This window comes from Cyanistes caeruleus, chromosome 1 (assembly GCF_971803275.1).
Source record: "Cyanistes caeruleus chromosome 1, bCyaCae1.hap1.1, whole genome shotgun sequence".
Classification (NCBI taxonomy): domain Eukaryota; kingdom Metazoa; phylum Chordata; class Aves; order Passeriformes; family Paridae; genus Cyanistes; species Cyanistes caeruleus.
The window spans coordinates 75,288,327-75,313,538 of NC_141701.1; the positions used below are offsets into that span (position 1 = coordinate 75,288,327).

Sequence of the window (25,212 nt, forward strand, 5' to 3'; positions counted from 1 at the left end):
TTGTTGATCTGTAAAGACAAGCTGAGTCTGTAGACTCATTTTCTAACCCCAGAAAAAAAAAGCAGTCAGGGGAGAGAAATCCAGCTGGGGGTGATACTCTGGAGAGGAGATGCAGAGGCAGCATGACAGAAGGGCCAGCAAGAACAGAGACCACTTCACTGAACAAGAAAAGCGAAGCAGAATGAGCTCAGAGAGAAGTGTTGGTAAGTTCATACTACTGTGCTATAAATTTTGGCATATCAACAAGCTGGTGATCAGCTAGAGAAAAATCCTGTGCTACTGATTACAGCTACATGGGTACTACTTTTACCTATGTGTCGGACTACCTGACCTTGGTAGTAATAAGTTACAATAAACAAGGAAATGGTTCTTGACTGTTAAAAATGGGTCTGAAAAACTGAAGGAGGAAGCTGTTACCAGTTCTGTGCCTAGGCTTCCTACTTCTACTGGGTTGGATACTGCTGCGTTTGTCTCAGCACTTGTTTGGAACTATTTACATTCTTTGTGTCATGCTTATAATCCTGCTGCTCACCTGCAGATGAACACAGCAGTTTCTTTGGCTGCTGATTTAGAGGTTTAAACATACGTGGTTAAAATGTCTTCACACTTGCTTAGCAATGGCTTTCAGTATAAGCTTTTGCTGTAATTGCTGTGCACTCTCACATGGGTACAAGCAGAGGGAGGTAGTTATAATCATGGCTGCAGCTTGGAAATGCCATTATCTGCAAAAGAACCTGGAGGTTCATATTGTGGGAAAATTCATAATACTCCCCTAAAGGAAGAAAATGTCATAAATATCCCTAAGCAGTAGCACTTTGCCATCAGCAGATAGCCTTGTTTGAGTATCAGAAACATATGCAAAATGTTATGACCAGGAAGTCTGGAGGAGGAGAATCCAATTTACATTGTTCTGTTGGAGCAGGTCCAGAGAAGGACCATGAAATCGGTAAGAGCACTCTGAGCACCTCCAGGAAGACAGACTGAGAAAACTGGGGTTGTTCAGCTTGGATAAGAGGAGATTGTGTGTATACCTCTTAGCAACCTTCCAGTATCTGAAGGGAGCTTACAGGGAAGCTTGAGAGGGACTCTTTGTCAGGAACTACAGTGCTAGGACAAGGAGTTCAAATTGAAAGAGGGGAAATTTAGATTAGACATTAGGAAGAAATTGTTTACTGTGAAGGTGGTGAGACACTGGAACAGGTTGCCCAGGAAGACTGTGAATGCTCCATCCCTGGAAGGGGGAGGGGGACTAGATGATTTTCAAGGTCCCTTCCAGCCATTAACATTCTATGATTCTCTGAAATATTTTGGGGAAGTTGACATTTTCTGAAGCTTGCTGAAGCTTTGTAGCAGCATGTTTCCAATTCTGCAGTCTGTGAAAGAAACTGACTTCCAGTTAACTGCTATTCCCGTTTCTGCTCTTGATCCCAGCTTAGACCTGGATCTTGCTTGCTCTCTCCAGGCTTATCCTAACCCACATTCAGCTGACAGGAACAGCACACACAGTGCAGGAGGGTTGCGTGTTAGCTGGCTCAGTCTTACAGTGGTGTATGTATCCAACACCAAGGAGGGAGGCAGGTAGAGGCTGTCCCATCTCAGTCACAAGGAGGAGAGACAACATTTTCTTTGCAAAGCTTGAAAATGGAAAAAGGTCCTAGAGAGCTCTTTGTGACTCAGGGAAGACGTCCAGCAAGGGCTTAAGGAGAAAGAAAAGGCACTATGGACAATGTTTAAAAGTCTCTCAAGAGGTTTCATGTAAGTAATCTCTGATTGATTGATTGATTGTCCCAGGGCTTATTCCCATGCATAGAGCCTCAAGACCATGCACCAGATTGCACTGAAGTACTCAATAAATGCACGGAGGAGAGAGCAGAGAGCCATGAAGTGGGAAGAACTCGCTGATACAAGGGTTGATCTGCTAAATTTTTTGATTTGTACTAAACATTTCATCTCTCTCCTCTGATGAGTCAGCAGCCAGATAAACATCCACTTTCAAGCCTGCCTACACAAAGGAGTCACCAATTAAATCCTAAGATCTTAACACAGGTTAAGAGAAGGCAGAAAGATGCAAACCTGGATTTATCTGCAATGCTAAACGATCTTCTGCCACCAACACTGGCCTGGCCAAGGCAAGAAAAAAGCTGGAAAAGGAAACTGAAGTATGTGATAACTGCAGACAAGATGTGGAAATAAATAAATTCCAAACACCTTCAAGCCTTTGCAGGTGGATGCCATGTGAGCTATATCCTGGCAGCATCTCTCTCAGCTGCAGTCCCTGAGACACAGCTCCATTAAACACAATCTGTGAGTCCAGATGGAAAGCACCAGGTAACCGATGCTCTGGAGAGGCACAGAGGTGGCACTTTGGAATTTTTTTTTCCAAATGGATTTTTTGATGGAGCAGCACACAGTGCTACTTACACAACTGACAGCTTTAGGCCTCTTAAGTAAACTATTTACTTTTGCTATTTTTAGCTGGGTTTTAAGCCTAGATTTTCTTTTACGTGGATAAATGTGTCTATGGCTTTCTGTGAGTGCACGTAAGAATGCTTGCCACGCCGATATTTAGCAGGTTTTCCCTATTTTGTTTCTAGCCCAGATTAACTGAGGTGGAGGGAGAAACAACCTGATATTCATGCCAGGTGATACAAATCTCTTCACTGTTTCATGAAAAGTCTTGATCTTCAACCATTTTAATAACTTGTGATACTTTAGGGGACTAAAACCCCAAACAAAACCAAACAAAATCCAGAAATAAAAGACTGTGTAAGTTTGTCTTGGCTGTACAAACTGCTTGTAACTCCGTAAAAGATTTAAGTCTTTGTTAGGACCATCACAATTCCTTTCTGTTTTTCCTGCAAAGTCCGTAATGAGATGGAATAAAACTGTTCTTTAATGTGTAACCAGAAAAGAAAGTATATCAGTCTATGCAAATTCTCTACATACCTCTGGGAGAAATGACACATAGAAGTCTATTACAAGGGCAGGTACTTGGCAAAGGGGAATTTCTTTTTGGATGAATGCACACCATCTTGTTAAAGAGTGAATTAGTAAGGAAATCAATATTTAATTATATGGAAAAAACCAAAACCAACCAATAACTTCAAAGTTACTAAGTTTTGTTTACATTTAATGACTATATTTCAAACATGATGATGATGATGGTGTCGGTTTCCATTCAGCGAACTGGAATCCCTTGAAGTGTTTCAGGCATCCCCATCCCCAGAAGAGTTAAGTTCCAGGCTGGATGGGGCTTTCAGCAACCCGGTCTAGTGGGAAGGGTCCCTGCCAATGGCAGGAGGTTGGAACTAGAAGATCTTTAAGGCCCCTTCCAGGCAAAGCCATTGCATGATTCCGTGCTCCTATAAAATGTAACAGCGTCGTGTCACGCCCAAGCACAACCCGTACCTCACAGGCGGAGGAGCGGCCGGGGTTGCTGGGGAAATGGGGAACTCCGCCGGGAGACAGGCCGAGAGGTGTGACAGGGTTATCCCTCCTCCGGGCTCGGCCGGGCGGGAGCGGGGCGGCCCCGCGGGATCCCCGCCCCGGGCGGTGCCGGCGCTGCCTGTGGAGCGGGGCCGGATCCCGGGGAGGCAGGAGCGGGGCCGGATCCCGGGGAGGCAGGAGCGGGGCCGGATCCCGGGGAGGCAGGAGCGGGGCCGGATCCCGGGGAGGCAGGAGCGGAGCGCCGCCGGGGGTGAGGCGCGGCGGGGCCGGCGGGCGGGCGCGGAGGGTGCCTCAAGTCGCGCCGAGGCTTTACTTTTGTTTGCCGTTTCTTTATTTTTCCCGTTTTATTTTCCACTTGACTCTTTCGGGGCCGTTTCCCAGAGGTGGCGGCTCCCGGGAAGCCGCTCCTGGGGCCATCCCTGCGGGACGGCCGGGATGTGCCCCCGCCGTGTGGTGGCGGGGCGGGGGCTGAGGGCGCCGCCTGCGGGGAAAGGCCGAGCTGCCCTGGGGAATGCCCGAGTGTCCCGAGTGCGGCATCAGCGCCCACTGCCCGGGGGTCGTGCTTGTCAAACAGCGGCGAGCGCCGCTCTCAGCTCGGGGCTTTGGCTCTTTGCTTCGGGGGCGGTAATTTTTTATTGTATTTATTTTTTTCCTCACTGTGTGCGGTGTGGAGTTACGTGTTGCAGACTGTCTTGTATTCCCGTCAGAAAGGTGAAGGTTTAGGAAAAAGGGGCTCGTAAATGCAGGTGTGATTCAGGAGGGGCCAGCTGCAGGTGGTCCTCGGTGTCAGGTGGCCAAGAAGAGCAAGGGCATCCTGCATCAGCAGCAGTGTGGCCAGCAGGAGCAGGGTGGCGATTGTCCGACTGCGCTCAGCACTGCTGAGGGCACACCTCTGGTCCTGTGTCCACTCCTGGGTCCCTCTCTACAGTAAAGACAGTGAGGTGTTGGAGTGTGTCCAGAGATGGGCAGCAGGGGGGTCTGGAGCACAAGTCCCATGAGGAGCAGCAGAGGGAACTGGGGTTGATTAGCCTGGAGAGAAGGAGGGTCTGGGGTGACATTTTTGCTGTCTACAGCTACCTAAAGGAGGCTGTAGCCAGGTGGGATCAGTCTATTCTCCCAAGTTACAAGTCATACCAGGAGAGATTTAGGTTAAATATCAGGAAAAATTTATTCACTGAAATGGCGTTCAGTCATCAGAACAGACTGCCCAGGGAAGTGGTTGAGTCACCATCCCTGGAGATATTTATTAGACATATAGATGTGGCACTTGGGGTTATGATTAGTGGTGGGCTTGGTAGTGCTGGGTTAACAGACGTGATTTTAAAGGCCTTCTTCAGCCTAAATGGTCCTATGATCTCTTACATTACTGAGAAGCGGTCTTTTAGACTGAGGATACCGTGCCCTAGCAGCTTGCTTTTGTGCTGTACATTCTGTGATATCCATTTCTGCCCTGATGGTTACTCATCCAGCTCTCATTTTGCACTGCCTTTCTAACTAAACCAGCTTGTTTTCTCTTTGGAGAAGCTGTACAAACTGGAAGCAGCTTATACTTTCATTTTTGCCCTAGAGAAAGAACCAGATTTCTGTGGTATTTAGCGAGTGTATTTAAGTGAGTATTTAAGCTAGCACGGTGCTACCTGCTCCATTGCTAATACGTGCAAGTACCGTTATTCCCACTTCCGTCCTCTGGCCCGCTCCACTTTCAGCAAGTGGTGAAACAAAGAGGCAAAATACATGAAACAGGAAATAATGACAGGCTAAGAAAGCTTCTTTGTAGTCACTGAAGTGTGCTTCTTTAAGAATTTCATTTCTTTGTTAGCGGACAAATAATTTGATTAGAAATTGAAGGGTCTCTGTGCTAGGAGGAAAAGATGCTGTTTTCCTAGCTCTATAAAACACTACTAGGTGAAAGGTGTTAGAATTTATTTTGGAAGGAAGAAACAGCATGAAAATGCTGGTCAGCATTTAAATCTAAGTGCTTTTGTGGATAAGTATCTGTATTTGGAGTTGAAAAGAAATTAAATTTTTGTAGTTCTGAGATTCTTTGCCATTTTTGGATATAAGGGTTGTTTTGCCACTTTGTTAAACTGTTTGGAACATGTTGCCTGCCTAGGTGGTGTTCATTTCCCATTCATCATCAAGACTTTCTGTCCACCTTGTTTCTTAGGTACAGTTTCCAGTTGAATCTTCACATCCTATCTACCAAGGATTAGACAACAAACATTAAAGGGTTTTTCAAAAATGTATGAAATTTTTCTTGAGCTTAGTGTTTGAAAATTTTTGATCTTGCATGACTACCCAAGCAAATGATTTTGAGATTTCAGAAATACCTCTGCTGAGCCTTCTGACCCCACACAGCTGAACTGTGAGAGTCAAGGAGCCAAACTGTCCTAGGGGAGACGATTATACTTATAATTTCCTTGTTTTAAAAATACAGGGAATAACCAGTGCTCAGGAGTCAAAAAGTAATATAATTATACTGCTTTCATTACACCTGCATAACTAAATATGGGTGTGATAGAATGACATAAGGCTTTCCCTAAGGAGCTTTTTAATCTCCTCTTGTTTTAGGCTGTGAATTTTTTTTTTTTTTAAATTTACATTTGGGTTGCCTAAGTCATATTCTAATGGCCTTTTTATGGCAGTCTAACTTCTGAAAGAGTTATAGTACTCTTTAAACTGAAACACTAATCTGAGTTGCTGACATCTGTCCCTGACTCACTTCAGGATCTGATTTCTGCTTTGATGGACTTTGGGAAGGCCTGGTGAACACATGGCATCCTTTCTGCACCGGTGGGGTAATGCAGCTGGCATGGTGCCAGCATGCAGCAGCAACAGGGAGTTCTGCCCATGTGCTCCATTGCTGCCATTTCCAGCATAGCAGATGCCAGTCCCTCAGTGCATGGTTGCAGTGCTCTGGATCAGACAACAGTGCTGTACCCTTCAGAAAGACTGAAAAACAGCTACTTCTTTGTGAAAAAGTCAGAGTTCGATGATAGAAAACAGGAGTTACACTTCTTCAGCTGCAGCAATGTAAAAGCAGTCACTGGCAGTTTTAAGAGGGAAATTTGTTGCTAGGGATCTTGCACAAATTCTGAGGTGTTAGAATTTAGTTTGTATATTACAAAATTTGACTTGATGGAAAGTTTGACATTTTCCCATGAACAATATAACTCATGGTTGGACTGTCTGTTGCCTGATTACATAAAAGCATAACAAAAAAACCCCATAAAAGTTGTGTCCCAGCATAAACAAGGACAAAAAGGAAATAAGGGGTATGCTGTCCCCTTCTTGAGAGGGCTCCAGTGAAGACAAACATTGAAAAATACTTCAAAACTTCTACTGCTTTTTCATTAATTTTCTGAGAAATTTTGAAATCAGCATATTTTGGTTTCTTTTCAGCCTTACACTGTGCTTGCAGCTTCTTCCCATTTTTTCACTGCTCTATACACTATACATTTTTGACATCCTCAAGATCCAGACCCAAATGCTTGGGATTTCTCTGTAGCATACGGGGACATGCTGGAAGCTTCTGACAGAGAGAGGAAGTGTGTCTCTTGCTCCTGTCCCCATGTCACCAGTGAGGACAGATGCCGCTATGTACCTGTACAGAGGGATGTGTCAAGCAAGGCAACTTGTACTGCCCACATTTTTCTTTCAACAAATTTTTCTTCTCAGGAGAATGCTATAGACTGAGCAGAAGATATGTGTTATCTTACTTGAGCTGTATTCTGTGATGGTGGAGGGCTAAAGATGTGGCAAGATGTGGCTGTATATGCTCAGTCTCTGGTGCTTTTTGCTAGTTCTACTCGTGGTCTTCAGCAGGACCCAGTCTCAGGTGCCTTGTCCATGCATGTTGCTGAGGTTTTCTACATGTTTGAAGTGTTTAGCATTTATGTTTCCAGGGCTGGGTAGTCATGTTGGGTAAATGATGCTATGGAAGTCAGAAATGCGTACCTTAGCATCAAACCAGTGCCTTGATATGACATGGTGGCCGTGGGGCTTTGACCATCATCAAGTCTGCCCTTGTATCAGTGCAGCAAAGTAGCATCAAGGCAAGGTGCTTGGCACTGCTCGAAGGTCATCTGCCACCAGGGAGACCACAGAATGGTTTGGGTTGGATGGGACCTTACAGACCACCTGGTTCCAAACCCCTGCTGTGTACAGGGATACTTTTCACTAGACCAGGTTGCTCAGAACTCCATCCAGCCTGGCCTTGAACATTTTCAGGGGTGGGACATCCATAGCTTCTTTGAGCAGCCTGTCCCAGTGCCTCACCAGCCTCCCAGTGAAGAATTTCTACCTAATACCTAACCTAAGCCTGCCCTCTTTAAATCTAAAGCCATTCCCCTTGTTATATCACTAAATCCTGTTGTAAAAAGTCCCTCTCCATCTTTCTTGTAGGCCCCTTTAGCTACTGGAAGGTGCTTTAAGGTCTTCTAGGAGCCTTCCAGGCTGAACAACCTCAGCTCTTTTAGCGTATTCTCATAAGAGAGGTTCTTCATCCCCCTGATCATTTTCATGGCCTCCTCTGTGGACCTTGCACCCTTAGGTCCACATCCTTCTTATGCTGTGGGTCCCAGAGCTGGATGCAGTACTGCAGGTGGGGCCTCACAACAGTGGAGGGTGGAATTGCCTGCCTCGAATGGTTAGCAAGGTTTTAACTGCCAAGTGTGTGCAAAATCAGTCTTCTGCAAACTTAAATACTTGGTTCAGGTCTATCTGTACAACAAAGAGAAACCCTACCTGTGTTCCCCAGTTTTGCTCTGAGCACAGCACCATGTTTGTGAGCAGCTTGGGGATATGTTTATTGTCCTTCAATTCTGGTTTCATTTTGGGTCATTTCCTGCACAAGAATTTCGACTGTGATGTTCTTGCCAAAGGCCAAGGCCTTAAAAATAGGGGGCTTCATATAAATGAAGAACTTTAAAAATTATGTTGCTGGGTTCCATGTCAGAAACTATCCAGTACCCTGTATTTCATTTTCTTACTTTACAAGTGAAAGTAGGTTGTGCCTCTGCCAAGTGCCAGCCCCTCAAAGAGAGCTCAATATGCAAGGTGACACTTAACTATATTTTACAGGGGTGCATGATTTGTAATTTATTTACTCCTTGCTACGTAACTCCAGTTTTTAGGCAGTTTGTGAAAATGCAGAGGTGTCAGGGAGCTGTGGTCTCTTGATCCCTGCAACTGATGTAGAGTTTAAACTTCTCTCTAAACACTTGAAATTTCTCTTGCATCGAAATGTCTGTAAAAATACCAACTGTGCATTAGCAATAACAATAATGACTGTGATATTATTATGCATAATAATACTACTACTACTAATGTGCTTTTACAAAATAGAAAGCTCTTGCACAGAATATTCTGAGTTCTTGAACCACATCTTTATGAAATGTTTCTGTTAGCTATGACTTCAGTATTACACTGAGCGATAACTTAAATTTCAGTGATTATCTTGATGCAGTCAGTTTTACCTTTCAGTATGTTTTTTTTTTGTATAATATATTAGGCCAGAAGTACCTGGTAATGCATTCTCACAAAAAGGCAGAGGACTTCTGTGTGCTTGAGCTAATTAAAACATGCCAGTTTGAAAGTGCTGGCCTTGAAATGATGAAGAGAGCAGGGTTTAAACACTCCAGCTGCTTCCATACAAATACCATGAGTTCTGCAGAATAAAGCTGAAGTTTTGGCTTTTGTCAGACTGGAGACTGAGAGGCAGAGAGGAAGAGATGCAAGACCAATTTCTGCCATTTGCATTCAGAATGATGGCTTTGATATTTTACTTTCTTTGAACTTGCTTTGTGCTTCTAATCTGTCTTGAAAAGAGGGCAAGATGCAAGTAAAACTAGCAAACAGATAACACTGCTGGGATAACCTCTGCACATACCTGCTGAGGAAGCACAGGCTTCATCTGGTGCACTGCCAGGAGATATGAATAATTTGTGATTATTAATCATAAAGTATATGTAATTACTAATCCACATGAAAAAGTACACAGCTCTGCACCATCTGCACACAAAATCACTCAGGAGAGGGCAATGCTCTGAAGACAGACACAAAATCTGTGTGAGGTGCAGCAGTCAGACCCTGTACAGAGATGGAAACGATGAGCAACATGGGTGTAGTTTGGTGAGACGGGCTTTCTCCTCGGACAGTAAACAAGCTCAGAAGAGTTGATTTTTTTGTTTGTCACGGGTTACTTGATCCTGCTCTTTTTCTGGATATCAGTTGGGATAACTTATTATCAACAGGTAGCTTAAAATTCCTTGGTCTGTCCTGTGTTGTGTGCTTACAACGCATCCAGGCAGAGCCAGGGGCACTTCCTGCACCGGGGAATCCCAGGAGTGGGGCAGCTGCCACTGGACCTCTGCCTAGAGAGACCAGGAGGGATGCTGCCTGTGGTACCCCCAGCCTCCTGAGTACCTGACTGGGCATCCTTGGAGGGTGGGGTGGTTGATACAAGTCTTGTGCTGTCTAGCAAACAGGATTTAAAAATTAGGAGGGGTAAAATTATTGTTATTGCAAAGTAAGACTTCTTTTTTTCCCCTAACCAGGTTTCAGTTATCTAGACATATCAACATAAAAAACCCAAGGTATTTATACTTGTCAGCTACATTTGAGATGTTCAGGAGGAAAGTATTTCCTTTATTCTGTCAGTTTGGATTCAGCATGGAATAAAAAAAATAAGAAAAAAAAAAGCACTTTGGGAACTGTGAAACAACCATGACTGACATTAGGGGTGACTCAACATGCAACTCTGCATCAGGCAGAATAAGAATTCTTAGAGTGGGCTTCTTTCAAATAATAGATTTAGTGCATTTACGTAAGTTCTGTTTAAAGTGTACAGGAATTAAATAGCAATTCAGAATGGGAACAGATTTTTTTTTCCACATTAAGAAAGAAACAGTAGCAGAGATTTCAGAGGCTCCTTCTTTAAAAGGAGGTTATTTTATTTTTCTTTTTTTTTTTTTAATAGGAATAAAAGTTTTAGAGAGATTCATGTGTTTTTAATGGCATGAAATGCTTTTCATGTGTTTCTCATCCAGTATTCTGGACTGTAAATTCTCAGAAGGCTTCTGTCATGTTTTTTCTTACTTAAATGGAAGTGGGGCTAAACATTATTCATCTGAAGGTCTTGGATGAAGCACCCTGTGCCTTAAAAAGGAAGCTGGATTGTACAGGAAATGAAGAACTGAACTTTGCTTTTGTTCTTGTAGGCATTTGCAGAGAGAAAATGGTATGTGCGGGCTAAGGCATGCATTAATATCTTGATTATATAGCTGAAAATGGTATTGTGAAGGTAATTCTAGTAGAGTATATTTTAGATAATCACCCAGTGGGTAAGAACATATCATGGTTGTTACTGCACAGTAGGAATAAGTATGTGTCACATCTGGATAGATACATTAACACCAGCAGTTCCTGTTGATGATCAGCCATATATGATGATGATGATGATGTCAGCTCTATATTCTCTGTATTTTTCTGAAAAAAAGACTGAGGGAGCTAAGAAGGCACTTGGGACAGTCCTATGCAGAAGAGTTTTGTAAATAAAATCTTTCTTGCAACTGATGGGCCTCGGCATTACCAAAGTGTAATTTTGTTTTCTAGGTAGTTATGTGATTCGACCTATGGTTTGGGGCTGGGATTTTAATTTGTTTTTTGATTTTCTTTCAGTAGAAGATATTTGATCAGCAGACTTGGTTGAACTTTTGATAAGTCACTGATGGATTACATCTTTGTCTGTAAATTATTTTCTTTTTCTTAATATACCAAGGAGAGAGCCTCATCTCTCCTGTTAGAACAGGTGAATGTTGCTTAACAAGTTGGCATTGCTTTACTCTGTAAAGGAAGGGGTTTGAAATTAAATAGTTATTGAATTAAGTAGTGCTTCTCACATATCTTGGTATGTGTTTGACCTGTTTTCAGTTGGTTTTGGGTTTTTTTTTTGTGCAGTGCTGATGATAAACTGGGAAATCAAAGAATTTGTGATTTCTCAGCACCACTTAAAAAGGCATATTTCTCTCTTCTAAACTCTAATGGGATGTAATCTTATGTAGGTATTGAATTTGTATAATTACTAATTTTTCTGTGTCTCCCTCTTGGTTCATTCAGTTGATGTCTGTGTAAACATGTGCATCATGCTTGTGCCTGTTCTATAAAGGTAAGCTTCTCTGTTTTCCCTTAAAAGAGAGCCTTAGCCTCTTCTGTAACATACCTTGGTGCTGATGGTGAATAATGTGGAAAATAGCAATGTGAAATAACATGAAGAGAACTCTGCATGCACACCTTGAACACAGGCAGGCTTGGACCTCCATGCCAAGCTTTGCATGTCTCAGTTGAGGGGGGTCTCCCTTCCTTGCTCTGCATCCAACAGAGGAGGGAGGTGAGTGGCACAGGTGAGGAAGCATAAGGGCTGGAGCAGAGGAGTCCCACATTCTGCCTCCCTTTTTGAATGAGGCTATACCTTCTTTTTGGGAACTAGGAACATAATTTTGTGTGATGGGAGTATGAAACCTGGACACTTTCTGGTGACAAGTGCTATGTCCTGCTTTCAGTACCAAAAGGATGGTGAAGAGGAATGTCCCGAAAATAAATAATTTTGTCAGGTTTAGTTTGGGAAGATGCTCTGTTATCTTTCTGATGGAGAAAAACAGTAAAGAGTGATTGTGCCATCAGACACGCTGGAATATTCAGTAATGCATACAGTTCTGTCTGCTAGTTCCCAAGCTAATCTCTGACATTTTGCATTTCATCGTGTGTGTGCGTTTAACATAGAAGCCTCCAAAAAAGTTGTGAGCAAGTCAAATGTGAAGTAAGTCCTTTTGAGATTCTTTCTGAGTTGAACCTGATACAGATGTTACAACAAGCACCTCTTACTTATCTTTTTTCCTGGCTTTTTTATTTATTTATTTTTTTTTCTTCAGTGTGTCTCTCCTGCTGACTTTGCAGGAAAAGCTTAAGGCTTGGCACTAGCTGGAAGCTTGATGTAGCATGAAAATAAAACATGGTGTACTACTTGCTCTGTGAGATAAACACTACTATCAGCTCCTACTCCAGCACTGTTCAGCCTCTGTTCTTCCAAATTTCTGCATGGCAGAAGAGTCAGGCCTCCTGTCATGCTGATGGTCACAGTCAGTCTCCAAGAAGACTGGGAGCCCAGCAGCTGGTCACAGCACTAACTGCTCCTGTCACTGCCTCCTGAGGAACAGGATGAATTCTGCCCATATCCCAGGGAATGGATATGGTTTAAAAATCTGGGGGTTTATTTTACTCGCCCAACTAATGTGTTATTAATTTAATTGCTCATTGGTTTCTGAAGACTTTTGGAAGGTGCAGGGAGGGGGGTAGCAAGATCTATTTTAAGATGCTGCCTTCTTTAATTTATGCTCATGATGCATTTTTACCAGCAGCACTTTATAATCCAACTGCTACTTCTAAATGTCATTTACTTGAATAGAAAATGTAATTAATTTCTAAGGGTGTCATAGGCACTGGAAGTATTAACTGAATCACAAAGTGCTGTTCAAACAGCAGCTTTCCCATGACAGGAGTGAAAGTTCATGAAGTCTAAGGTATGCTTAGACTACATGTGTACAAGTAGCAAAAATATATATGTACAAGGGTAGCAAAAATACTCAAAATCACTTGTTTACAGGTTTTTCCATCACCCATTAGGCATTCTGCTAGGGAAAATACCCTTTTATAAATCCCCATATTAAATAAAAATGGGTGAGTAATATTTGATTGTCTCGTGTTCTCTGACGGTGATTTGTGTTTCTAATGGAAATCAGTAAGCCTGTGCTTCCCAGCACTCCTTGAGGAGCAGTTGCTCAAGCACCTGGTAACCATATGTACTGAAAGAGAGCTAGTTAAATTCCAGTAGCCTGAGATTTTTTCAGGATTATTACCACCAAAAACTTCCTCAAAAGATTGCTTAATTCAGTTTAAAAACTGATGCAGAGCATCTTTCTGCCTGTAAAAGGGGTAAGGGAAGAAATTTTGCATTCATATGTATTTCTTGGTACTCCATAATGCAAAGTATGTAATTTTAACAGATGGACCAGCTTTTGATTTTTTTATAGACCCAGTTTGTTCAAAATCAAATGTGGGAGTGGACTATACAGCCCTTTTTAGTAAAGAAATGAAAGTCTGCTGCAGCTTACCTTTGATACTGTGTATTTAAATTGTTGTTCATTTCAATCATCATCGGTTTGCATACAACAGTGTAAATCCAGAATACTCTCTGATCCCTGGGCTGAACATCTGTGAGCCATCAGGTTCCATTCTAGTGGACAGAAGGTTCAGTTATTCACAGTCCACTGAGGTTTTTTTCAATGCTGATGCCTTTATCCTAAAGCAGAAAGAGAAAAAAATGCAATTGCTTGATCTAGGATTGCCATTTATCTAGGTAGGAGTTTATGTGCATATTGAGAATGTACCTACCAGTGTCCCTCAGGAGGAAGTGGGTGTGTGTTTATATGTGCGTGTGAGCTGTAAGTGGGAGTGTTTGGTTTTTCTGTGAAGTTTTCCACTTCCAAACCTTACAGCTGATGTTTTGTTGTCTGTTACTTGGCATCAGTAATAAACATTTTCTGGAGCTTCAGAACAAGCCCCCCAGCTGACCTAAATTTTATTGACACCTTTTCATTTACAGCTCTTAACCTACCTTTAGTTCACAGGAGAGACAAGGTCTGGGTCTCACCACCAGATGACTTGCATACAACATCTTGTAATAAAACTTATTCAAACAACAGAATATTGGGAAAGGCCAAGTATCAGCAGTGCTCTGTGTATATGCAACAGTGCTCATAAAAATGAGTGCATCACTGTTTATCTTGTTGCTAAGGTTGGAATTGATATGTAACTCTTTGATTGGATTGTTGTCCAGAGTGCATGGGTTTAACTTACTTGGAAAACTTAAGCCCCTCTTAAATTTCCTGTTAAAGCCAGGAGGGGCAGAAGTTCAGCTGACATAAACTACGTGGAATGAGTAATTCTCTTTGTAGACTCCTTGGAGAAGGATCTTCTCAGCCTTTTCTGTGGATACCTATATAAAAAGTTGAGTTCTTTTAAGGTTTTGTACTAAATCAATAAATAAGTTAATGACTGAGCATCTGTTCATCATGAGCTCTGGGAATTTCCTATACTCAATTTTTTTCTAGAGGACAAATTTCTCACTTAGGGAGCAGCTACTGCCTTTGTTAACTGTTCAGTCTCTAGGGCCTCTCTCACTTGTAGGTCTTCTTATCAAAAATAGACAACCATAACCTTCCCTAATCTTGTCTGTAATGCCAGGGGAGTGACAGAATCTTGTCCTTGTTTATGTCTGTGAAGAACAGTGAGCGTGCACCCCCTCTGTCATGATCTCCTGAGCTTTCTTACCAAGTCCCTGGGGAGAATCTTTCCCTGGAGTTTTAAATTGTCCCTAAACTTACCCAAATTGAGGCAAGAACATTCCTTTAATTCCCCTGGCAGTCATATGATGCTTAGTCAGCTAATATTGCCTTATATGGCCCATCTGTTGACTACAAGTAAGTCTTACGAACCCCTGGTCTTTAAAGACATGACTTAGAGACAAAATAATTACAGTACAGGCCTCTAGATCAGCACATCCTGAAGTAATAATAATAAAAAAAAATAAAAAAATTTGAGGGTTTTTTGTTAGTGAGCAGTGGGTTTGACACCAGTCTTCCTGTGACTCCATTGTAACTATGTGTGTAGCCTTCACTGTGTGCAGGAAAGTGTGGAAATGTGAACTGTGTGCACCCAAGCCCCTAAAAGCTTGAAAAATTAAGTATATAAATTATGTGTGTTAAGTAAAATATATTAATCTTTTGGATGTCATGTTTTGTGTTTCCTTTGAAGTGGTATCATGTTTGGATGATCTTTCTTTTTTTGCAAGATAGCAAACAGAAACAAGTACTTCAAAATAATAAGATTTTTCCCTCTCTTTTGATCCATATTTTAGGAAGGCATGAGGTGTGGTCTTGGAAAACAGCCAGCAAGGAATCCCTGTGTCTCAGGTGGCAAAAAGTGAAAGTGCAGCTAATGCTAAGCATGTCCTTCCTCACTGCTCTTTTTTGGTATTGTAGAAGGCTATACAGCTTTTTAGCACAGCTGCTGAAAAGGTAGGTTTTTATTGCACAGACTTTAGTCTTCCACACTGTTGCTTATTTCAGTAATAAGTATTCAGTATTTCAGTATTGACCTTCAACACCTCCTCGATGACACCTGTTCTATCATTTATATTTCAGGTGGAGCAACTACCTTCAGAGGCAACTCATAAGTAAGTTTTTGTTGTCACTCCACATTCATTAATCACCCTCACAGCTTCCCTTTAGATGCAGAACAGCAGAATGTAACTAATCTGTCAATCTCAATTTAGGGAATCTCAGTGTGCTGCCAGAAGTTGATCTGCTTGGCTATAGTGCAAGAGAATGGAAAGGAGAAACAAAGCAGGCCAAACAGATGAGGGAGGTAAGAGTTAAATTTTAATCTCTGCATGAGGACAGGGGAGAACCAGCACCTGGGAAAGAATTAGCACTCTCAGTGCAAACAGCTGCAGCAGCTATCAAAGCCTGCCACACTGCCTAGTCAAATGAGAAGCAAAAGGCACAGCATGAGCATGGGTCTTAATGAAGAGTGCAGCAGTGCAGGTCAAAATGTAGATCAGGTTTTAGTCTTGTATATATTCTGAATTCCATCTTCTAGCGCCAGTGAGCCACACAGTGGCTTTAACAGGAAAAATCATGACCAGTGCTAAAGCCCAAATAATGTGGTCTTAGGCACTGTCATTTGGCCAGCCTTTGATTTAAGCTAAAAACACTTATTCCAGGGAGGAAGGAAAACCCACATCCATTTCTTCTCCAAGCTCTGAAGGTCCATGTTCGGCAGCCTTCTCCTCTCCAGCATCATCAGCTGTGGCTGGCAGGGTAGGAGCTGGAATCTAACCTGTGCCGGCTTGGGTGGTGCCCAGCAGGCAGGGAGCTGGGGTGCTGGATAGGGGCCATCCCATGCCTTTGGGCACAGTCCCTCAGCTCCAGCTCTGCACCCCAGCCTAGGTGCTTCTGTGCTGGTGTCTTCCCCAGGGTGCTGCTGGCAAAACAGGCAGTTCAACTGCACCAGGGTATTTGACATGTATTGGCTTTAGGTCATGGTGTTGGAAGCACAGACAAAGTGCATACCAAGAAGGACTTAAAGGGTAAAAAGAAGCTGGTAAGGATAAACAGTAGCATAAAGGGGTTGTAGAAAAAATAAGATCGTTTTCAAAAAAGCTGCTGTTGTGTTCAAGTGATGAACAGAGAAAAGATCCAGTTTTACCACATTAAATGCAGGAACACAGCAGTGCCAAGAGTTCACAGAAAAGCACACAAGGCCAAAAAGTATTTGGAGGACCAAATAAAAAAAGATAGCAAAACTTCTAATAAAAGTTGCAAGCCTATACTGGGCAAAAAGCCTTTTAGAAAATCTATGAGCCTTCTGGATGACCAGATGTGAAAAGGAGACTCCTGTATACGGAGCAGTCAGTGGATGTCTGGTTACATCAGGTAGAAGTTGCTATGGTAAGGAGCACATTTTACGATGAGGTCTTGTGAGATCAAGCATAACATGCTTGCTGCCCCCCAGAAGGAGTAATCCCATGTTTGTCTTGTCTCTCCCACTTTCTTGCCTTGTCCTAGCTAGGCAGTCCTTCTCCCTCTTCTGTTCTGACTCTCATCCTCTTTTGGATGTGGTCCACCTGGATGGTGAGCTGATGAAGCAGATCATCTACAAGAAAAGAGACTTCCCTGAAGCCCTCAAGCTTGCTGAAGCAGCAGGGAACTCCCTCAGCAGAAAGAGTTTGATAGGGTTACTATCTCAGCTGATACAGTAAGAATAAGGGGACAGAGTGCAGCTGAGAAGTGGTAGTGGGATGGAGTGAGGGAGTAACCAAGGGAAACAGATTATGAGGCATTGAGACCATCCTGCTGCCCCCTTCAGGAAGCAAACTGGAAGTGATGGAGCAGCCTGTGGGACTGTAGAGTTCTCTCCCTAATACACTGCCAGTTTATTGCTCAGAATTGTCTCAACAAGGGTCAGATAGCAGCCAGTGGTAATGCAGAGAGGGTAGCTGGACCAAGGGCTGTCTGTTTCAGCATACAGCTTCCAAATCTGCTCTGCCTCAGGTCAGTGTTGCACAATGGATTCAGGTCAATGTAAGGAAATGTTTCTGCCAAAAGGAGTTTTCTCCAGATACTTGTTCCTGCCCTTTTGCTGCTGCATCCCACATGTCAGTGAAAACTGTAAAATGCTTGGGGTTAATGCTATTACAGCACAGAAATCTGTGCTGATCTGCTCTAATTTGGTTGACCATGTGAATGTTTATAGTAGCAAAAGTGCAGAGACTTGAACAAGTTGCTGGGTTTGGAAGGAATGCAGAATCACTCTTAAGGGGCAGCGCCAGTCTAACATGTTTACAAAAACATAGTGTTTAACATTTCTGTGTATATAAATCTTAAAAATATACTGTCTTGTTCTCCCAGCTTCTTCTTATGAGTAGTTTGGAATTGAACTTCAAACAACATGGTTTTTTTCTAACATTTAGTATTTCTTATTGCTAATTTTTCTTGCTCTCTTTCTAGGCATATGAAGAATTGTTTAAGAGCTGTCATATCAAATACCTGAGACAAGTCAGGAGGGACAACTACAGTGTAGTAAGAGCGGTGCTTTTTCAGATATTCAGCCAAGGCATTCCTTTTCCTTCATGGATGAAGGAAAGAGATATATTGAAGGTAAAATTCATTTTCTAAATGAACACATTTTAGCTATCCATGCACAGCAGAAGAAAGCTTTGTTCAATGATATATTTTTTCATATTTTTCAACTTTGAAAAGTGATATGTTGGCTGTCAAAGTGGAGAATCATTATCAGAATTCAAAGAGAAGATTTTCAAACCCACTGAACTACATTTAATTGAAAAACTGTCCTTGATCTAAATATACCAATGTGAACATGAGTCTGAATGATGTAAAAAAAAAAAAAAAAAAAAGTGGATGGATGAATGTATGTTACTGCCATCCTGCTAGATGTCATTCACTTAACACAACAGGTTATTTAAATCCTTCCCATCCACATCCATGCAAAGTTCAGTGGCTCACTTGGGAGCTGCCGTGTTTCTGGAGCAGCAGGAATCCTGCCATGGGCTCCAGGAGCTCTAGCAGGAGATAGTGTCAGGAAGGTGGGATCTATAGCTTCTGCCTGTAGAAAAGTGTGTGCAGACTGCAAGGTGTCTGTAATCCTAAACACTCACTGAATTTGGAAGTGCTCAGCTTTTCCAGAGTGTGAGTAATATGTTTTGCTGAGAGCATATTTTCTTAATCTTTGTTTTTTTTTGGTTGGCCCTATTTTAAATGTTACTTTGGGACTTGGCAGTTAAGTGCATCCTCCTTCATAGCATTTGAACTGTGAGGTTCATTTACTTTGTTGTTTGAACTGTACAAACAGCTGATAGACCCACATTGTAAATTGTATGTAGACAAGTTTATATAACCATATACTCTGCTTCTTGTTATGGTTATGATTAGCTTGTCTTTTGTTTTTTTCCCAGCTCCCTGAAAAGCTTTTGTATTCTCAAGGTTGCAACTGGATTCAGCAATACAGTTTTGGACCAGAAAGATACACAGGTCCCAATGCCTTTGGGAAGCTGCGCAAATGTATGGAGGCGTTAAAGACAAACGTGAGTATCTCGGAAATGGTTGGGAAGAATAAAAGCCTTGAGAAATGGGTTCAGACACAGTTAAGGAACAGCCTCTTGCATATTTGTGTGACAGTCAGCCTTCCCCCAGGTTCAGACTGCTGGGATGCTGGGAAGGCCATTGCCCCTCCTGCAGAGAAATCCAGGTTTTGGTGGTCCACTAGGTGAAGTACTCAGGAGTCCCCTGAAAGTTAGGGAGGCAACCATCCCCACAGCTAGTCCTTGCCATCAAGTGGCTCCTGCAGTAGCTCATCATTTTGATTAAAAATTAACATGCTGTATAAGATGCTTGTGGATTCCCTCCTCAGCTGGAAAAGAGCAAACAAACAGTGCATTTTTTTCTAAAACTATTGTATTTTCTTTGCTTCTATCCCCATTAAATGTTTTAACTATCCATTTTTGCTATAATTTCTCCCTGTAAGCTTAAGCACTTGATTGAAAAGACCTGTCAGCCTCATCACCCCCTCTGCTCAGCACTGCCAGATTGCCATCATTCCTAACCTAGGACTATAATTCTTACTTACATATTTAAAATTTGGGGATATTTAGCAGCCCCAAAGCCTTCTGAGAGAGAGATAAAGAGCTGGGCTGTCGAGACCTTGCACCTTTCTTGAGCTCCCCTGGGGTTTCTGTGGATCTGCAGTGATAGTAATTGTTAATTTTTAAAAAAAAACCAACAAAACCCCAAACAAATACAAGCTCTAGAAACAAAGCATTACAAATAAAAGGAGGGAATTAAAATAGAGTATTTGGTCCCTCACCTGCACCCTTACTGTGCTAAAGTGACAGCTGCATCTTCTTCAGATAGGCCTGGTAGTTGTTACGTGCAGTTATCATTTTGTTCTGGTTGCTCTTTGCATTTCCCAGTGTTGGGTTATTTGGCTTTCATTTATAGCTTGTTGTAGTTCTTTTAGCTGATGTTAGTGCACAAAGCATTTAGTAAGAAGAAAAAGTTTCAAGTAAAAAAAATGAATAAATCCTTACAATTAACAAATTGTTTCAAAGCAACTCTGTGATGCATTATGCTATTACTTGGCATGAGGTATAGCTCCCAATTTTTTTTTTTTTTTAAAAGATCGTGTTCAACCATTGAGATGGATTTCTGCCTATTTTTAGTAACATGGTTCTTTGCTGCCTTTCCTAGCTCAGAATCATAGAATCATTTAATTTGGAAAAGACTTTTAAGATCATCAAGTCCAGTCAGCACTAAACCATGTTCTAAATGCACTAAATGTTCTAAGTGCACTAAACAAGTGCTACATTTACACTTTAAACTATCTCCAGAGACAATGACTCAACTGCTTCCCTGGACTGCCTATTCCAATGATTGACAATACTTTTGATGAAGAATTTTCTCTAGTATCCAGTCTAAATCTCCCCTTGCAAAAATTCAGGCCTTTTCCTCTTGTTTTATGACATATTAGTAGGGAGAAAAGATTAACTCCCCCACTGGCTACACCCTCCTTTTAGGTAGTTGCAGAGTATGATAAGATTTTCCCTTCAGCCTTGTTTCCTCCAGGCTAAACAACCCAAGTTCCTTCTACTGCTCCTTATCAGCCTTGTGCTCCAGATCCTTCACCAGCTCCGCTGTCCTTCTCTGGACACACTCCAGCACCTCAATGTCCTTCTCATAGTGAGGGACAAAAACTGAACACAGGATTTGAGATGTGCCCTCACCAGTGCTGAGTACAGAGAATTGCTGCCCTGGTCCTGCTGGCCACACTATTGCTGATACAGGCCAGGATGCTCTTGGCCTTCTTGGCCAACTGGACACAGCTGGCTCATGTTCAGCTGCTGTCACCAGCATGCCCACTACCACTTTTTGCCACTGAGCCACTTTCCAGCCACTCTGCCCTCAGCCTGTAGCGTTGTCTGGGGTTGTTGTCACCTAAGTGCAGGACCTGGCACTTGGTTTTGTTGTACCTCGAACCATTGGCCTTGATCAGATTGGAAGCTGCTGCCTGCAAATACTGTTGTGCCTGGGCTCTTTTGAGCTCTTTACACAGGCTTCTATTCCTGTTTTGCAATCTTTTGTGTTAAATAGAACTTTTAATAATTTTAGTAATATTCTTCTTCTGTATGCTTTCCAGTGGGCTGAAATAAGTGCTACAAGAGATCATGAAGAAAGAGGACGCATGTGTAATACACTGTTTTCTGATGAAAGCAAGGAATACAAACTATATGAAGCCATAAAATTCATCATGCTCTATGAAGTTGTCGAAGCCTATGAGCAGATAAAGAGCAGGGATGAACCCGTACACAACCTTTTTAGTCTTCTCTTTGCTCGTGACTCTTCATCTGACCCTCTGAGTTTCATGATGAATCATCTGAACTCCATAGGTGACTCTATTGGCCTAGACCAGGTAAGGATATTAATGAAAAACAAATCACAGAACTTTTTCCATCTTTCTAGTGATTCGGTGATTATATCATTCATTATCCGTGACAGCTGGCTCATTTTTTTTTCTTTGAGATGTGGGGAAAATGGACTGAGGATAGCCATTTATCTTCTGGGGAAAAAAACAACTAGTTAGTAAGAGTGGACCAAAAACAAATGCTACAGTCATCAAAAAGACAATTATTGTTTAGAACAATAATAACTTCGATATGTAAAATAGTTTTAGATGATGCTGTTTTGACCAGTTGTTTTGCTTTTCCTAATCTGATCTGCTATGCCAAACCCTACAGCATCACTCTCTTCCCACCCTTTGGTTTTCATGAGATCTAATGTCTATTAAGAGTAGGTAATGACAACTCTACTAATCACCTTTATATGTTAAGGTTTTTGTTTCCTGTTTTATAATTAGTGAGAAGTTCAGTGCTGACATCTAAACTCTGCACTGCCATTCCACAAATGGTTTCACTTTCCAATGGCTGAAATTATTTTTATAATCAGTTTCAGTTATCAAGTCAATTGTTACATGATGCAGTCAGATTTAGGAGCTGTTTGCTTATGACTGGACAAGTTCTTCTCTGTCTGGCTATGCCCAAGGTTATGAACTGTTCCCAAACCTTTTTTCCTGATTAAGCAATCCATTGCAAGAAGTGTCAATGAGATGTCAGTTCTCCAGTTTCATATATGTGAAGCACCAAGAACGTTTTTCCTTTCACTGTTACATTTTCCATATGTAGCAAGTGATCACAAGGTGGCAGGCTTCCTATTTTTTCAGGGTGCATCAGTCTTGGTACTAGCTATTCCTTTCTTGCTCCCCACTAAGCTGTGTGAGCTGGCTTGGGAGTAGGTTATGTATGGTGTCAGGTGGAAAAGGAATGTTCTTCTCTACATGCAAAAGAGAAGTGTAAGGGCTGTTTGGAATGTCCTCAAACTTTCAATGTTCTTACTCCACTAGCAAAAGTGGAGTTTTATCCTTTATCCCTTTTATCCCTTGTCTACTGTTTTGAAGGTAAATGACTTGCCTTAACTTGGATTATCTTCAGTTTAGTTTTCAATGTCTAGAAATAAATGTCTTACAGACTTCTTTAATTTTTAGGTTGAACTGTTTCTTCTTGGATACTTACTTGAAGTAAAGATACGAGTTTACAGACTGCATAGGTTTAATACTGAGGAATTTAAAGTAAACTATCCGGATGAATACCGAAGGGAATGGAATGAGATTTCTCTCGTGACTGAGGATGACCGCTACTATCACATCCCCCTTTTCTGAATGTGAAGGACCAGTGACTTTTTTTTCTTTTTCCTTTGTATAGTATAGTGACTAATTCCAGTGAATTAGGTTTCTAATTGGCAGCAGTAAAATCGTGAGAATGCTCATTAATGGTTACAAAATTATTTATGGGTTTATTGTGTAAACATTTTGCTTTCCCATTGCAGCTTGGTTCACCATCAGTCAGCCATAAAAACCATAAAATATATTGCTTTACTGCCTGGGGCAAAAAAGTGTGACATTTGGAAAAAAAAAAAAAAAATTAAAAAAAAATTTGAATGCCTGACAACAAAAGACAAAGGTTATGCTTGGTTTTCCATTGCTAGTGTAAGAGTTTACTCTGACATCCACGGATGGGTTAAACTTAAGTGCCTAAAGCAATGACTGCCTTTCCCTATTCCTGTCTGTCTCTAGCAAGGGAGGATGAATCACAGAGGAAGAAAATCCCAGGGTCCCACAGTTTATATTCCATGCTATTTAACTTGCATTGACTTGGGATGGGAGGATATAAGCTGGAGCCTCTGCATGGCTGCTTCAAATCCACTTGGCTTCCCTTGTTGCCAGAACGCCTCTCCAGGGATGGGCAGAGCAAGCAGCTGCAGGCTGTACTTAACTTCAGACATGGGAAACTGAGCTGGCTGCACCCAGTGGTGATCCCTGAAGGTGAAGAACTGTTACACAGGGAGAAAAAATCAACACACAAGAACACTGTGATGGATGGAAGATCACCTGTGTAAATGAGGAAAGTACATAGCTTTTTCCAAGGTAAAAAGGGCAGTGTTCACACGCAACAGAGTTTCACCCAGTATCTGCGTATGGCTTTGTTCAACTTGTAAATTCTTTAAGAGCTGATTTCAACATTACCTGCCAAGATTTCCTTTGCAATTCATTTGAGAAAGCTGTGCATGGAATACAGGCCAAAACACTGCATTTTCAGAAAATATTAATTTTCTATGCATGATGTGAATTCAGCAGTGTTGCATACATGTTTTATCCTCTGATTATGTATTAATCTCCTTGCCTAAGATCACTGTTTTTAATTTAGACTTCCGTTTTTGAAGTCGGTCCAGAACAAGTAAATGAGATTTACCTTCCTACATGGAACATTTTCCTCAGTTCTGTTTTCTAAAAGAATAGTGTGTGTTTTGATTATTTCAAAATAAGGGACCTTAACTTGAAGTATTAGATCTCACAAAATATTTGTGAAAAGCTTACAATGTCACAGGCTAATGGTTGTATTGAAGAGGATGAGGTTTATTAAGAAACAAAACCTCTCCTTTCCTTATCCCAGGGGTATGGGGACAGGAGGATTTGTTTTTTTAAACCTGCAGGATAAAATGCAAGCCAATAGCAAAAATGGGAACAGGGCCTGCAGGAGCTAAAGCAGTTGCATGAGGTATCTTCATGGTAATGCTTTGAGTCATTGGAGAGTGCTTAGTTCCTTTGTGTAAAGGAAAGTTATTTTCTCCCTTATGCTCCTTTTATTTGTGTGCATATGTATATATATATTTATAAATACAAACACTTGAGTTCAGTTTTGTTGAATGATTTGTAGATTTTAATTAAGAAGGCTTGATAACTGTAATAATTTCATCTCATCAAAACCTGCAGACTTTTATTTATTAAAAGAAAGTTTTTTGCTGAATGAAGTAATTTTCTTGTTTTAGGTTTGGTTCTGCTCTGCATGGAGAAACGTTATAATACCTAAGTGTAGAGTATTGTTATCTATTTTGCATCAACAGTAACATTTACAGTTATCAATAAACTAGTCTATATTTTATTTTTGTTTTGGTACAAACAGACATACCATAAAAAGTATGTATTTTTGTTGTGGGCTTTTTAATGATTTGCATATTATTTGTGTTTTGGAATATGAAAGCATTACAGCTGAAAATGATAAATTGTGAAAACATACATTTTTGTGATCTTGAACACATTTATAGTGGGGAATTAATAAAAATCTAAAACAGACAGTGGAATTTACCTCACCAATTTGGATGTTTGCAACTGAACCTGGTCACCTGAGCCAGGGCTCTCTGCCTTGTCAGGGGAAGGCAACGGCACACGGACAGCCAGAGGAGTGGGTCTCTAGAAGGGACTGGTTCTCTTCACTGACTGTAATAGGAGCTGGCAGTGATCAGCATAAATCTGTCTGCCCTAGATATTTGAAGTTAGGTGAGATAAATGTTGTCCCAAAAATCCAGAAAGAACATACAGAAACAGATCTGCTGTCTTATCAGGGGTCAGAGGTATCAGCCAAATCATGCCAGGAACAGAAATGGGAGGTGAAAACAGAGGAGCTTCAGGTGAGGATAATCACAAGTCTTAGAAATAAATGCAGAGAGAATCGTGAGAAACACA

The 25,212-nt window shown here is 41.6% G+C and overlaps 1 protein-coding gene and 1 long non-coding RNA gene across 7 annotated transcripts; one reads left to right on the forward strand and one right to left on the reverse strand.

Moving 5' to 3' along the window:
* Positions 1-24,830, forward strand: OTULINL (OTU deubiquitinase with linear linkage specificity like). Of its 6 annotated transcripts, none has more exons than XM_086898122.1 (9): positions 3,627-3,697; positions 11,566-11,614; positions 15,422-15,581; positions 15,708-15,739; positions 15,839-15,930; positions 18,075-18,224; positions 19,040-19,168; positions 21,277-21,549; positions 22,678-24,830. In XM_086898122.1, exons 3-9 carry the CDS (start codon positions 15,502-15,504, stop codon positions 22,849-22,851), a joined length of 930 nt encoding a protein of 309 aa, XP_086754248.1. In that variant the 5' UTR covers positions 3,627-3,697; positions 11,566-11,614; positions 15,422-15,501; the 3' UTR covers positions 22,852-24,830. The 6 variants fall into 6 exon arrangements, with proteins under 6 accessions (XP_023777887.1, XP_023777890.1, XP_086754259.1 ...); XM_086898116.1 differs by lacking the exon at positions 3,627-3,697 and adding an exon at positions 10,669-10,687; XM_023922119.2 differs by lacking the exons at positions 3,627-3,697; positions 11,566-11,614 and adding an exon at positions 1-203.
* LOC147655613 (uncharacterized) lies at positions 8,610-13,706 on the reverse strand. Its single transcript, XR_015289368.1, has 3 exons — positions 13,617-13,706; positions 9,338-9,369; positions 8,610-8,695 (listed from the first exon to the last, which is right to left on the reverse strand). It is a non-coding gene; the product is annotated as an uncharacterized LOC147655613 (long non-coding RNA).
* Positions 24,831-25,212: the final 382 nt, after the last annotated feature.

What these genes read in the sequence shown, in the direction of transcription:
- OTULINL (XM_023922119.2), top strand. Translation starts at nt 110, where the DNA reads ATGCAGAGGCAGCATGACAGAAGGGCCAGCAAGAACAGAGACCACTTC. An exon ending in TTAGCACAGCTGCTGAAAAG is followed by an intron (nt 15,582 to 15,707) that starts GTAGGTTTTTAT and finishes TTTATATTTCAG; the next exon opens with GTGGAGCAACTACCTTCAGA. An exon ending in AGGCCAAACAGATGAGGGAG is followed by an intron (nt 15,931 to 18,074) that starts GTAAGAGTTAAA and finishes CTCTCTTTCTAG; the next exon opens with GCATATGAAGAATTGTTTAA.